Source organism: Apaloderma vittatum, unplaced genomic scaffold, assembly GCF_000703405.1.
Source record: "Apaloderma vittatum isolate BGI_N311 unplaced genomic scaffold, ASM70340v1 scaffold9201, whole genome shotgun sequence".
NCBI lineage: Eukaryota > Metazoa > Chordata > Aves > Trogoniformes > Trogonidae > Apaloderma > Apaloderma vittatum.
Genome location: NW_009698471.1, coordinates 1 through 14,275, shown reverse-complemented (window position 1 = coordinate 14,275; position 14,275 = coordinate 1). Strand labels below are relative to the sequence as shown.

At 41.0% G+C, this 14,275-nt stretch overlaps 1 protein-coding gene across 1 annotated transcript; it reads right to left on the bottom strand.

Moving 5' to 3' along the window:
* GYG1 (glycogenin 1) lies at nucleotides 1-9,807 on the bottom strand. The gene is made up of 6 exons (XM_009878027.1): nucleotides 9,557-9,807; nucleotides 9,018-9,180; nucleotides 5,094-5,220; nucleotides 1,706-1,925; nucleotides 1,009-1,059; nucleotides 1-791 (listed from the first exon to the last, which is right to left on the bottom strand). Exons 1-6 carry the CDS (start codon nucleotides 9,650-9,652, stop codon nucleotides 621-623), a joined length of 828 nt encoding a protein of 275 aa, XP_009876329.1. The 5' UTR covers nucleotides 9,653-9,807; the 3' UTR covers nucleotides 1-620.
* Nucleotides 9,808-14,275: the final 4,468 nt, after the last annotated feature.

The following is a 14,275-nucleotide window of genomic DNA, read 5'->3' as shown; positions in this document are numbered from 1 at the left end:
TGCATGACAACTTTTTATTTTTGTATCAAGTGCAACATTGCAAGTAACAGATAAAACTCAGTTGACTAGTCCCATAGTATACAGAACTGAAAAATGCATTCTGCCATGCTGTAGGCACTGTGCGTAAGAACCTGGTCAAAACTTCAGTGCAATTGTGACTGGAAGAGCAAAGCAGTGCTATGACTATTACATCTGTTTGTATCCCAGTGTCATTAATACATTTACGGTAAAGCAGAATGGCTACCACTCTAGTGTATGAGCAATCCCAGGAAGTAGATTTTACATCTAAAACAGCAAGCAAAGGAATCAATGCTAATCACCTTAATGAGGTGAGGTAACAAACCCAGTTTCAAGGAATATGTTGAGCCAATTGAGGAAATTTAAGCTGAAAATACCTGGTTTTGTCTAGTAGGGAGAATTGGAAATTGGGCAGTTACAAGTGGCCCAAGGAATTCTGCTTCCTAGCTTTTGCTCAGTCTTCATCTGTAGCACTGCAGAGGCCTTCAGCCAAGAAGTTTTTCTTCAAGCTACTAGCAAGTGTAACTGACCACCATCTACACCTTTCTAGCTGTTAGTTCTGGAACAAGTCCTTGCATCACCACTGTTTGAGACAGGCATTTCTACTGAAGGTAGGTGTCAAGTTTCTTCTTGATGTTGTCAAAGGAATCCACTCCCATATAGTCAGCTTGGCCCTGTTCCCACCGTTCCTTGCGTTCTTCTGAAGATACAGTTGGTAATACTGGTGATGGTGCTGATATTGATATGTGGGACACTGCCTCTGTAACCTCTGCCTAAAAGGAAAGGCAGAGTGAAAAGACAGAAATATTTGGCATAGCTAAAGCGAGCAACAGGCCATAGAGTGGGACAACGAAGTAGATGTTCTCATGTGCAGCAAGCATTGCCAATGGGCAGGGATTGGGTAGCCTCCCTAGCAAAATTTTAACAAAGCAGAGTTACAGAGGTTAGCAGGAAGGGAGGGGGGGAAAAAAAAGTTTAAGTTCTTCATACCTCTCTACAGAAGCCACAAGAGAAAGCCAGAGTATAGACCAAGCCCGATAGCTGCAAATAGTTCATTAGAAAGATGTAAGATTGACAAGAGAAAGCACATCTTAAGAGATCAGTAACTTTGGTCTTAGAAAGGTTGAGAACTTAAACTGGCCCATGTACTAAGCTAAGGCTATCAAGTGTGCAGTCAGATGCAAGCTACTCAACTCTGAGAATGACAATTAGAGCTAGAAGCGTTACTTTGGCTTTGGTAAGTACTGGAATTTGCCACTGCCAGTCTAGGTAAGTAGGCTTTCTCTGGTTATCCTGGGCTTACCTACATCTGTTTCACCATGCAGAGTCTGTTATGTACACACTGCATGCTGAACTGAGGTTCTGCTCCAGAACCTTACTAGCTGCAACACATAAAGGGTTAGGGCCCTTCTCCCTATGTATTAACGAGGTTACAGTGTGATTTCTGGTGCACCAGTAGCTACTTACATAGTTTGGTTTAGGCAAGCAGAGCTACATTCAAGACCACTATAGCATGCTTCTCTTCTGTAGTAGTATTTATTCCAAGCTTAAAAGAACAAAACAAAAGAAATCCTGCATCCCACAAACTAAACCACATGCTTCGAGTTGGACAGAGGGAAATCAGTGGATGGGGAGGAACCTGCCATCCATACTTGGGTACTTTGTACAAGAATATTGAGGCACGTACCATGTTTACACCTGTAGTAGTTTCTTTAACAATTCCATGCTGTTCTAGTAATGGTAAAACATTAGCTGTATAGGTATCCCACCACATGTTGAGGAATTCTGGGTGAACTATTTTAGGGTCGTCCATGTTGCCTTTTATGCTTTTTGTTCTGGAGTCATATGCATAGTTCCATGGCTTTGTGCTTCCCAGGAAATGCACCACTTTAGTGTTTGCACCAAACCTGTTGGACAGAAAAAGTCAGAACCCACAGTTTGTGCAGGTGTCTAGAAAACAAAGTTTTGACTGACAGTCATTTTTTTTAACTTGCAGTTTCTGTAGGTGTCCAGAAAACAGCAATAGGAATATATTTAGGAGGCTAAACACTAAATGATCAAACTGCCAATGCCTACGGGGACTGAAAGCATTGCTATACAACGGAAAAAGCGCACATGGAATTCTACATTACACTAGTCAGAACACAGCCAAAACCTAATGGTCTGGGCTATTTGAGTACTTACAGCCAACTCAAGTCTTTAGGCAGAGTGATGTCCATAGCTCAGGAGAGCAGTCTCAAGCAGCCGTTGCAATCGGAGCTGGTTTTAAATGTGAAAAAGATCCTGCTCCGCAGTCAGTGATCCAGATAGTTGGGCATTACAAGTATTAGGCAGAGAAGGGTCAGTGTTAGAGTCACCCATTCAGTTTACAGCCCTATAGAAAAGGATCATTGGAAAGCCCTGCTGCAGGACAATTGTCCCTGCAAAATAATCACTTTGTATAACTTCAGTATTTCAGAGGACTTCTGATCTTGGTGCAGCAGAATCTTGCTAAAAAACCACCACCATTGTTTTCTAAATAACTCTATTTTAGCCAGGGGCAGGTTTGGCGGTGGCAGTAGGGGGTTTTTTTTGTTTGTTTCCGGTTGAAACTATTTTAAGGCCATTTCCAATATGGACTTCTAACTTTGTCCCAAACATCACCAGTTATGTTCTTTTGCATTAAGACTGTAGGTGAGATGCACCCCTTTCAAAGTAAGAACAGTAAAAAGAGACAATATTCCTTCTATCCTCCTATGGTTCCAGAACTTGAGTTCAGCTTGAGTCAGTTTTGTGAATAAGCAATACCATTCTCTGCAGTAAGAGCAACTGTCTCACCTAGTTCAGTTATTATCACGCATTAGGATTTCTTCTCAGCATAACACAGTTAAAAGGGATAATAATGCCAAACTAGTCTAATATTTTAGACAGTGACACCCTGGCCATTTTGGCCAGAATTCAGATGTTTAAGGAGTTTTACATACAGTGTGTTTTAAAAACTTCAGAACGTTCAAAACAAGGCACTATCCGTTTGTGTGTGGGAGGGGAGTTTTATGGTTCTAAGATACCAGTCTGTATTTCAATAATCATGTTCCATATTCTGAGCACACTTGATACTACTGCAGAATGAAAACCGATGCATGTGTGAAACAAGACCAAGTATTTGCACTAATTGCCAGAAAAAGGAAAAAAAAAAGTTTGTCTCCAGAGGTCAGTTCCTGGGCTTTAAACTCCGTATGTCACGATCTGTCATAAAAGGACGACCTTAGTCGTAATAGCTGCCACAGCACCACTTAACAGCCTGAGTTTTCTTCATCTTGGGCTGCTGCTGTTCTGAGGAAACTTGTCAGTGTTTAAAAATCAGGGCTCTTTAAGCCCTGAGGAGCGTTGTGTTACACTTGCTGCAAATGGAGAAGCGTGTTCTTAGTATTCTGCCCACTTAAGACCTGCACAACAGTTGACAGGTGCCAAGCTTCTACAGCGGTTTCACTATCTGCTTTCTAGATGCTTTCTACCTCTGCAATACTTTCTTTTGACACTGAAGCTCAACTGTTAGGAAGCTTTATGTCCACACTGGCCTCAGCAACTAATCTGTCTTTCCCGATCTCCCAGAAAAGTCCTTCATCAATGTTTTGAAGTTAGAGAGCATTTGTCATGAATTGGCATTTTCCTTTGGAAAAAGGATTACGAGACTGCTGTGAAATCTAGTCTCGCTGTACAAAGCTGCGAAAAACTTAGCTATTGATGTCAGTAGGTTTAAATTTCACTTTATTCCAACTGCTGATTATCAGGAGTGGAGCTGCTGATCTAACCAAGGGAAATTGTTCCATCTATTAAGCCGGGCATTCTACTTAAAGGGCTTCAATTCCAGCATTCGACTTTTGAAGGTCTGATGAATTCAGTTAGGCAATTGACTCAAACAGTTAAATAGAATTTTTGTTGGGAGCTCCCAAATCTAATTAGTCTTTTGTGACAGCAAGGTCACTTGTAAATTTAAGGCCATGTGACTAACAACCAGCCAGCCACGGAAAGAGAACATACTTTACAATAGATGTTAGCTTATCAAATGCTGTCCAACTACTTATTTAAAGAAATACATGCAAGCCTAAGAATGACTAAGTGTTCCAATTTTAGCTTGACAGAATTTCAAGAGGTATTCTGATCACAAGACATAGTTTGATCTTCAGCCAGCAACCGTTCTGCTTATGTTAGCTGCTGCTCTGGACACGAGTAACCTGACGTCATTCCGAGATCAGATTGGTTTTACGCAGTAGGTACTTCCCCCCACTTCTGCAGCAATTCGTGAATGAGTTTATGTGTAACATTTCAGCTTCCCATGCTTCCCTCCTTCCTCTTGTGTTTATTATAACAGCACTTTGATTGACCCTGCCATCAACATACAGCTTATTCACACGCTAGTTCTAACACTGCTAATTCACATGCTAATTCTAATAGCTAGGGAGGATACGGTAATTTTCCTTACACAGAAAACATGCAACAGTCAGGTGGCTGCCTGTAGTCTTTGTTCCATCTTGCTCTTACTTATGGAACTGACATCTAGGAAGACCGTTGCGAGAGAATTCTAGCTTTATACAAGTCTTTGGTCACCACGTTTGTATGAGTAGTACAGACTGATGAGATGAACCAAAACTACTAGTTTTAAATACCCGAAGTAATTTGTATGAGGAAAAGGCAAGTTATCTAGGGTGTGAACAATACCACCAGAGACATGCTGAAGTTTAACTCAAGTGGATTCAAGAGCTGCTGCCTTTGATTAGAGCTCTACTAGCATCCCGTACCAGAGGAGTGGTTCTTCCTTTTGCAAGCAGCCCTTCAAATGCACTTACTCTAAACGCGCTTCAGCGTTACCACTGGGGATGAGTGCTTTAAGCTACAGATACAGCTTTCTCTGCATTTTTCATCAGATAATTCATCTGACTAGTAAAAAAAAAAAAAAGTTGAATTAGAGAGGAAAATACTATACCTTATTTTAGTGTCGATTATGATCTCCCTATAGAAAAACTGCTGAAGTTCACATTGTGCCTGTTATTAGTTTACATAAGCTCTGAAAGACTTCTTAAGAGTTTGGAACTTACGCTTTAAATGCTGGAAGATAGGAATATACAGAAGTGCTGCTCAAATTATAAATAAACGGTAGATGTTTGCTCATGTCTGTTGTTGCCCAACTGCTGAAGAAGGTGTTTAATAACCCCTGATCTGCACCTGAAAGAGAAAGCGTTTTAATAGGCTACAAGCATCTGATAGCTCTTTTAGGATGTTTTTCAATCACTTCACTAATTAAGAGTTGGTAATGCAGTTGTCATGTCCAGTAGGAGCTCGGCACAGAGCACTAGAGTCCTATTTGTGAATAATCCTGTAAACTTTGCAGCCTTTGAAAATCCCCAAAATGCAGAGAATGAAAGAGGTAGTGTGTGTGTGGTTACTTTTGCTAAAAGACAGCAAGCTGCTCCAACCCTGCCATTCAGTTTCCTTTACAGCTCAAGTTTAAGCTGCATAGGGCAGCAAAGAACAGAACTATTTCATACTTGCGTACAGAAAAGCTGAAGAAGATCAAGCGCCAACAATTAGTTTTGTTATTTATGCTTACAAATGCATGACCAGCATCTCAGCACAGAAGTCAGGGTATCAGTAGTCTGGATACATCCATCTACCTCGTGGTCCGATAAGGAAAGCACATTGAGTCTTGGCAACAACTCCAGTAAAACTTCACCAAATCCCTGAACAGGCAGCAGGCATTCCTAGTTCTGCACTAAAAAGCTGCTGACGAACTCCTCAGTGAGGATAAAACCGAAGTTATGGCCAGACCTCATGTGTTGGAGGGGTCACCTCACAGTTTCCAACTAGATCTTTGTAATAAGGTCAGATGAGTCTGCAATTGTTTGGTATGTCAGTAGTAGAGTTATCTTAAGGAAAAACCCCACCAAACAACAAAACCAAAACCAAGCCCACCCCTCTGGCCCAAAGCATACTGGTTTATAAGCACCTACTGAGAAATAAAACTACTTATTTATATCCATTCACTCTTTATTGCAGTGAATATATTTAGTCCTTAAGTGCTAACAGTTCCTCTTATGAAGGAGATTGAAAGGAGTCCCTCAGCTTTAATTTGCTGTCTTCTCTTCACCTGTTAACTGCATTCACAATCAGCATTGCTAAGGAGTAGATAGCTTACAAAATAAACAATGTTTCCTTTTAATCTTTAATTTTCTAAAGCACTCAGTCTCTGTTGAGTTAGGAAAGTTTGGTGGTTTGGTGGTTTTTTCTTTGTGTTTTTTTTTTAATTGACCTATGTTTAGATTTAGGGCAGTACTAGGGTTTACACCCTTGCTACTGCTTGAGCAGAATTTGCTTTTTACCACTGAAGTATCTAGACACTGGGCATAAACTTAGATGTGCAGAAGTACCCTGACAAATATAAATTCTAAGTATCCTGTTAGAGCTGTCAGCATACATGCAGACTGCAGAGTGAGGAATTGCCTAGGGACTCAGTACAGCAGTTTCTAACCTCTCACTTGCCTCTCAACCCATAAAGGAAAGAAAACACTTTCGAAGCAGTATATACCCATAAGAAACCAGACAAATCCCCTGGTTTTCACTTAGTTACGTTCCACTTTAACTTCTAACTTAATGCCATGTTAAGAATGCATGTGTTAACAGTAAGATCACATGAAAGAGAAGAAGGTCTGGGATGCCCTCTCAGAGCAGATAGCTCACAACTGAAGGGGCAGCAACAAAAGTATTTAATTCTATGGGATTTTCACTCAGATTGTTTTACATACTCAGCTCTTTTTCAGATTGCATGCATGTGTGCCAAAGCAGCCACTGAATGTGACATTTAGCTGTCCTAGTTCAGACTTGAACAGCAGTCTTACTCTATAAACTGGACTTCAGACATCAGGTAAGAGAACGGGGCAGCAGTTACATCAGCTATGTATTGACAGACACAGTCTCCCTGCATTATGTCTTTATATGTAAATAAAGCAACCACTTTAGATCCCAGGTTAAAGAGCCAGAGAATTGTTGAAGCAACAGCAACGTCCTTAAAATATTACCAGGTTTCTTTTAAAACTTTTTTTCCCCTCCGCTACTTTCAGGTGGTATCTAGAATTCCTGTCTGACATACTCCTCATTATCTAGAAAGGTGAACTTCAAATAGACCGATGAGTTGTCTACATAACTGTCCATCACTCTACAATTTCTGGACAACAGCATTACATAGGGGGCATCTGTCTGCTCTTATAAATATGAAATACACTGGAAAGTCTTGCATTCCCCAGTTACTACTGTTGCAAATGGGGTGCTTAAAGCTTGACTTCAATTATGCAGAGCTTGGTAGCTTGCCGAGTTTGCAATCGCCTGTGTCCTACTAAGAGCAGTGACCTTTCAAAGGTGCTCCTCTTAGAAGAGTTTCTTAGGAACTTTTATTACCGTCTAGATCAATTTAAGTTTAAATCCCCTTTCTTCCCACAGAGTTCATGAGCTCAGCACCAGCTTATGCAGGTAGTCTAAGTCTCTCATTATTTAGATCAGTGCTACCATTTAATAAAAACTGGAAAAAAAATAAAGCTGAAGTGCAAATTACAGTTCTAGACATTTGGTACTTAAACCACTAACCCACCTCTTTTGCTGTTAAGAGCTGCAACAATTGCTTCGTGTTTGGGACAGAGAAGGTTTTACCATTGAGTGGCTTCAGCTTTGAAGTGTGGGTAGTACACCACAGAAGCAGTTCTACTCTTTTGAAGGACGGGGGCTTTAGAAGATGGGGTCTGCTAGCAGTCAAGAACAAAGCTCAGGAGACAGTCACCAAGTGTCAGATGTTCGTGGAACTGCTCAGCTGTCAGTTTACACAAAGATGGGAGTTGGTTTGGAGTTTGTTTTTTCCTTTGGGCTTTTTGGGCTGATTTTTTTTCTTAATAATGCTGCAGCTTTTACCACAGGTGGTGATCAATTTAAACTCAACATTTGAGAGCACTCCTAGAGCTATCAACTGCTACCTTGTCACCAGCTGAGCACAGACAGACTTTCCATCACATGCAGTACTAGTTTTCACTGGAGTTCACTCATATGGTAGCAGTAAGCGTCTAACTGGAATTCACCTTCTTTAGGAAGCCACACATCAGAGTCCACATGGTATCGGGCATTACTCTGCAGATTAGGACTGATATCTGGAATTTTTACTTTATACAAAGTACTGAAAGGTAAGTCACCAGGCTGGCTAATTACCTTCTGTTAAGAGTTCCATTTTGTAGGCTTATTTATGCAGGTTCCTGTAGCTTTTTCAGTTAGACTTTATTTTGTACCAGTTACATAACGAGATTTAGTGACAGGAGACAGTGATAGTCACTCAGAAGCCTTTAACTATAGCAGCCTTTGATCAACATGTGTTTACTGCAATGGTAGTAGATTGAGGAGACATACAGGAAACCAGAACTTGGCTTCTCAAACTTAGATCTGGCACAGTGGCTGATCTCCAGTGCCCTGCAGTGGGAAGCAGCCAAGACTACATGCATCTGATATTGGGACAGATACAGTTACCACCCTATAAAGACAGGAGCCATTGCAGAGCATATAAATTGCATCTCCAAATGTTTGCTTCTCTGCAGCTGCACTCAAGTTGGTGAGTACTATTGTTTCCACAGCAACTTGAGTTAGCATAAAACATTGTGCACAAAGCACAGTGCTGCAGATTCATCTGCTAACGCATGCACCGGGCTTGATGCATCTTGAGACTTCCTCTTATGATCCTACATTGCTAATGCTTGCAGCTGCTAGTTTGTAGGCCAAACTTAGGGGTTTTTTATTTCACGAGTCTGAAAAAAGTAGTTTTACTACATATTGTAATGATAACCTCTGTTGTGAGGATATAGTTTTTGTGTAGTTACTGTGAGTTCAGAATTTTATCATATAGACGCTCCATGACACATACACAGTTACTGAGCCATTCCACCCACTATTACTACTTTTGTCTAACTTACACTGAAATACAAATTAATACATACCATCAAAGCTGCCTTTCTCTGTGGCAAACTGTAACAGCTGATTGTATGTTTCAATGGAAGGTCGGTAAACAAAAACTCCTGAATTAAAACAGTCAGGCCAGCCTGGATCTGGTGCTGCAGACAACTCTTCTCTCTCAAAAAGCTCATCAATATTTGACAAAACCTAGTTTTAAAGGGGATAAAAAATTTGCTTTCTTTTTTTTAAAGGTTAGGAATTGGGGTATCATGTTTTAATGGATTTTGGCATCCACCTTAAGACATGAAAGGCAGTTCCCATATCAATGCTCTTGTCTTACAGAACACAATACTTTATGGAGATCATTCCCATAAAACTATTTTACAAATAATTTTTAGAGCTATTATTCGAATTAACAAGAAGGCCTCCATTACTCCACGTCTTAAAACGACAACAGAAAAAGCCACCACTGAAAAACCAAAACCCAACCACCAATCCCCCTCGGGAAACAACTCTCAGAAAAAAAACCCCAACACTGCCCACACCAGATCATTAGGAGGTACCAGGAGACAGGACCACTTACCAACGTATCTGCATCCATGAAAACACATTTCGAAAACTGTGTCAGTTCCCAGCAGTGAAGCTTTGTTAATGTAACACCCAGCTCAGGTCTTTTCATTAACGCCAAGTGTGCTGAATCCCCACTATCCAAGACGTTTACCAAGATGACTTCATCGAAGACTTTTTCCAGCACTCTCCTGGGGGGAGAAAAAAGTCAATTGCCAAGACTTAGTTCTGTTGTTATTCCAGCACCAGACCAGTGACAGATTCCATACAGAGAAGGGGAATAACGGGGAACTTGGCAGTACATCTCATGCCATCAGGTAAGAGTTGGGTGTGTGTTTTGGGATGCACAAGTGCACCTCTCTGCCCCAAGGGTTCTAGTTTTTAATGGGCACGTTTTGGGGAACAAAGAAGTTTGTTTGGGTCTGGGTTTTTTTTTTTCCTTCCACAGACGGCTTTAGCTGGCATCACTACCAAGTCCAATAGATTATGGCTATGTAGTACAAACTTTCCACACAGCTTTTTTTTTTTTTTTTCCCAGACAGACTCTTATTTTTGGCAAGTTAGCGGTCTACTTTGAGCAGGCAGCTAAGAAATAGGAAGCTGTTAGAGTATCTGGAGCAGGACAGTAGCTGGATCCTAAACAGTTACAACAGAAGTTTATGCAACACTTATGGCAACACTGTTCTGGATTTGTGACTGTTACAGACATCGGACTATACACAGTTTCTAAAACTTTCTTTATCCCATAAAGCTTTAAAGACTTAATCACAGCTGCAGGTACAACAGTGTTTTGACCCAGTACCATGTTCACCTAAGGGTGACAAGCTTTCAGCCAGCGCAGTGAAATCGTGGCAGCTTTGCTTTACCATCAGTAAAACATTACCCTTCGTTCAAGAGAGCTTAAGGAGTTCATGCTGCTTAAAATACAAAGCACCTGTAAAGTCTCATTATTCTACAGCGTATCTTGAATTCTCAGTAATTACCAGTACAATGTGAGTTTTAGAACTCTGCTTTGCCAGGTTGTTTTTGTACTGACAGGTTGTATGAACAATTGCTTCTGAACTTAAGAGCACACCTTGTTGGTGGATACAGAGTAAGAAACACAAGTTCTGATTTCAGCGCTATGCAGGGAGGTATTGCAGTTCCAAGGGCACAGTTCTAGCTGGACTGCACTGACACAGAAGCACATTTATGATTCATCTTGGAAGAGCACACTCACCTAATAGGCTAAATGGATGTTGCTGTATGTAGCATCTTGATATGGATAAGGCCATTTAGCTGCCAAGAGACTCCAGGGAGAGTCACTCCATTTACTATTAAGCTACTTCTCTACTGTCTCTATAAATTGAAACATCTTTTCAGAAGAACTTTCTCATGTAGAGAACCTTGACCCAGCATCTGTAGCTCAGGCAGCTATTAATATAATTGGATTTTTACTCTCCTCTTACATATGGAAAGAGCACCCAGTCCACTCCATACTGAGACTATTCTAGAGAGGCTGTAGGAAGCAGCTGCCCATTATATTTTCATTTGTTGTGCTGTGGTGACCTCGCTGGATGCCTACGTCGATCTGCTGATTTGACATACTTGGTGCCACTTTAGTTCTGCTCATTTTCTTCTCTCATGATCAAATTTGATTTGAAGTGTCTGCTAGATTTCAAGACAGCCTGTGTAACATCATCTTAATCAGGAATGCTGCTGCAAGACAAATTCCAATCCCCTGCTCCCACCTCCACATGCATACACACAGCACTAACAAATGCATAAGCAGTATCGTGTTGTTGGGCAGTTCTAAGGAGGACTATGAAAGAGCAAAGATCCAGTTGAAATATCAGTATCAAGTCACAGTTTAGTGCTGTAACTACAGAGTATTTGTTAACTCATCATATGGAAGAAAGAAAAAACCTCCACCAGTTTCATGTTTGAAGAACTTACAGAATTCCACATAGTATAAGCTGAATTCTGCTAAGCTTCCAGAGTTCCAGGTGGTTACTATTAAGCTATTTAACTTGTTTTTCAACCTTCACATCAGCAGGAACTGTGGCAGTTTGAAGTACACAAGCAACCTTACCTCATAAGATCTGAGACCTGAGGAGTTATGAGTGCAGTCAGCTTCCTTGTTGTCCTGTACTGTTGCAAGGATGAACCAAGTACCAGTGCTCCTTTCACATAAGAGTCGTTTGTGGCTAGAGTCACAAAAGACTGGTCTGGAAGAAATGAACTTGGACAAGTTAGCTTATTCTGAGACAGATATACTAGAAACCTCTGCCTGCTGGGCCTGCCTCTGTGACTGAATGAAACAGATTATACTTTGTACAGCTGTACTTGCTATCAGAAACTTGACATATGGCAAAATGCAGGAGAAAAAAAAAAACAAACACAAAAGACTTGCAAGAGGAAAACAGTTCTGGTTTGCCCACAGATTTAGTAAGTCATGCCACGTGTTAGAGAAAATCCAAGAGGTCTATCTAAAGAGCCCTATTTCAGCCATTAATATACTATTTTTAACCTACAAGTATTGGGAGTCAGTGAGCTTGCGTTTGGTCTAAAGTAATTAACAGTAGTTACTCTGCATTCAACTCTCAGCTGTGAAGCTAGGGCAGCACAAAAACTTGGGTTTTATTTTCAAATGACAGTAAGCATTGAACTGGATCTTGGACAACAGTATTAAGTTTTGCTAGCTCAGGATTTTGCAGATGAGTTGTTCTGCAACCCATGGTTGCAGCTCTATCACAAGAATGCAAGATTTAAATGGCAAGTAACCCGTAAAACGATAAGCAATTTAGGACTTGCAGCAACAGTTTTTGCTCTTCAAGCCAAAAGAGGTAAGGTTGTATTGTTACTATAAAGTTTGATCTTCTGCTCCAGTTGTATCTTAAAAATAGATTAAGATGGATCCTTTTGTCATATGCTGCTTATTGAGGCCATGTAATACCAGCTTTGCATTCTTCCAACTGTCACGTTGTTTTAAACCGCAGGGTGGGACAAAAGCAAACATGGAACTTAGTTACGAGCTTCTTCAGTTCACTGTTAGCTATCATCATGCAGACTGTTAACTATCAGCAGGTAGTACTCCTTTCCGAGCTACAGCACTTCAAAGCAGCGAGCTGGCTTCTATCAAACTATTTTTGATACCATCAACAACATAGTTTCTTTCTAAAAATTTCAAGAGTAGATTTGCACATTCAAATTTATTTCCACAACCACAATTTCTTTTCTTTGCAGAAGTCGTTAACCAGGTTAGATCAGGATTGAGAATGATACTTCTGGGCACTTAAAGGCCTACTATCAAGTCTACTAGTAAGATTAAAATACTCACTGCTCTACTTTCAGAGACTGTTGTTTGGTACAACTCCTCAGCCCGTGAGAGAGTCATCATCAATGTCTTTTTAACCTAATACCACCTAAACAACTGACAACGGAAAATTGTGTACCATAATTGTCTGTAAGCTCTGAAAACCTGGATTGCAAACTCTACAGAGCAGCTACAAACCCTTCTATTTTGCTTAGCAGCAAAACCAACTAGTCCCAAGGGATTTAGATTATAGCGACCAATTACAAAGTTCAAAACCAGCTCCTACAATGCCAGGAATAAAGTTGGGTGGTTTTTTTCCAATTCACTTTAGTTACCGATTTGTAATAGCTGATATAGTTCAGAAAATCTACAGGAAAATTTTTCAGTTTCTTTGAAGCTTTACAAATAGCAAGTGTCAGTATTTTAAGTGGTGTGAACATCCTCCTAATAGGGCAGCATTTTTCATTACTTAATTGGCGTGTTACTCCTCAGCTACTCAATACACAGAAATCTGCCATTCATCTCAATGTTGTTTTGTCATTTGTTTGTTGTTTGGGTTTTTTTCTTTTCACCAGCAGTGTAAGACTAATATTTAAAGTGACCTTGCCACTCAAAGACTAGTCTTTTTCATTGGTCCATTTGCAGGTATACTTCTACCATGTCTCCTTATCTGACTGAAACCAAGTATTAACACACAAAGGTCTGAGAGCAATAAAGTCAATTAAATAATGGAGTAAATGCTAAGAAACCTCCTATTACATCCTAACTGCTATTAGGAAATGTTATGACTGCTTGACAGCAGGAGGATACTGGCAGCTTATAGAGCATCCAGGTCAGCGTAGCTTTCTAAAGTTTAAATTAAACCATGTTCCACTTCAAATCTTCTCTAAAGAGCATCACTAGCATGTTGAGACATACCGAGTCCGTACTACAATTTGTGCAAGACCATCTGCTGCTTAATGGGGAAGCTACATCTGCAAGAGGCTTGCCCGTTCCACCCGAACGACAAGTATTTCGGTGGTGTGAGTCTCTCCCTTCCCGTCCTGTCCCCCTCCTCCGTTATCTGTAGGCATCTCCTCCACACCAGGCTGTGTTCACGCAGCAGTCACTGTTACGCCTGAAACACGCTGAACTACTACTAACAGCGTGGCTACAAAACCCCACAGAATGTGGGACAGTTGCACGGCTTCCCAACTGCTTTATCCAGGCAAAACCACGCTCCGAGCCATCTGTGGCTGCCCAGCTCACGACAGTGTCTGCACCCCAGAGCCTTTGCACCAGCCCTTACACACCTCGGAGCATCCTGGAGCCTGCGTTCGGGGCTTGACAGCATGCAGGAGGTGATGAGAGCGCCCCAGATGTTTTAAAACTCCCCCCTGAAGCATTTCTACAGCCAGCGTTCACAGGCGTTTGCCTGCTCCCTCGTTCTGGCGTCTTTCT

Excerpts from the sequence above, each read along its gene's own strand:
- GYG1 (XM_009878027.1), bottom strand. The coding sequence starts at position 9,652 with ATGAAAAGACCTGAGCTGGGTGTTACATTAACAAAGCTTCACTGCTGG. Across the intron at positions 1,926-5,093 it reads TATCTTCCAGCATTTAAAGC|GTTTGGTGCAAACACTAAAG; the intron begins GTAAGTTCCAAA and ends TCTGTCCAACAG. Across the intron at positions 792-1,008 it reads CTTGTGGCTTCTGTAGAGAG|GCAGAGGTTACAGAGGCAGT; the intron begins GTATGAAGAACT and ends CTTTCCTTTTAG.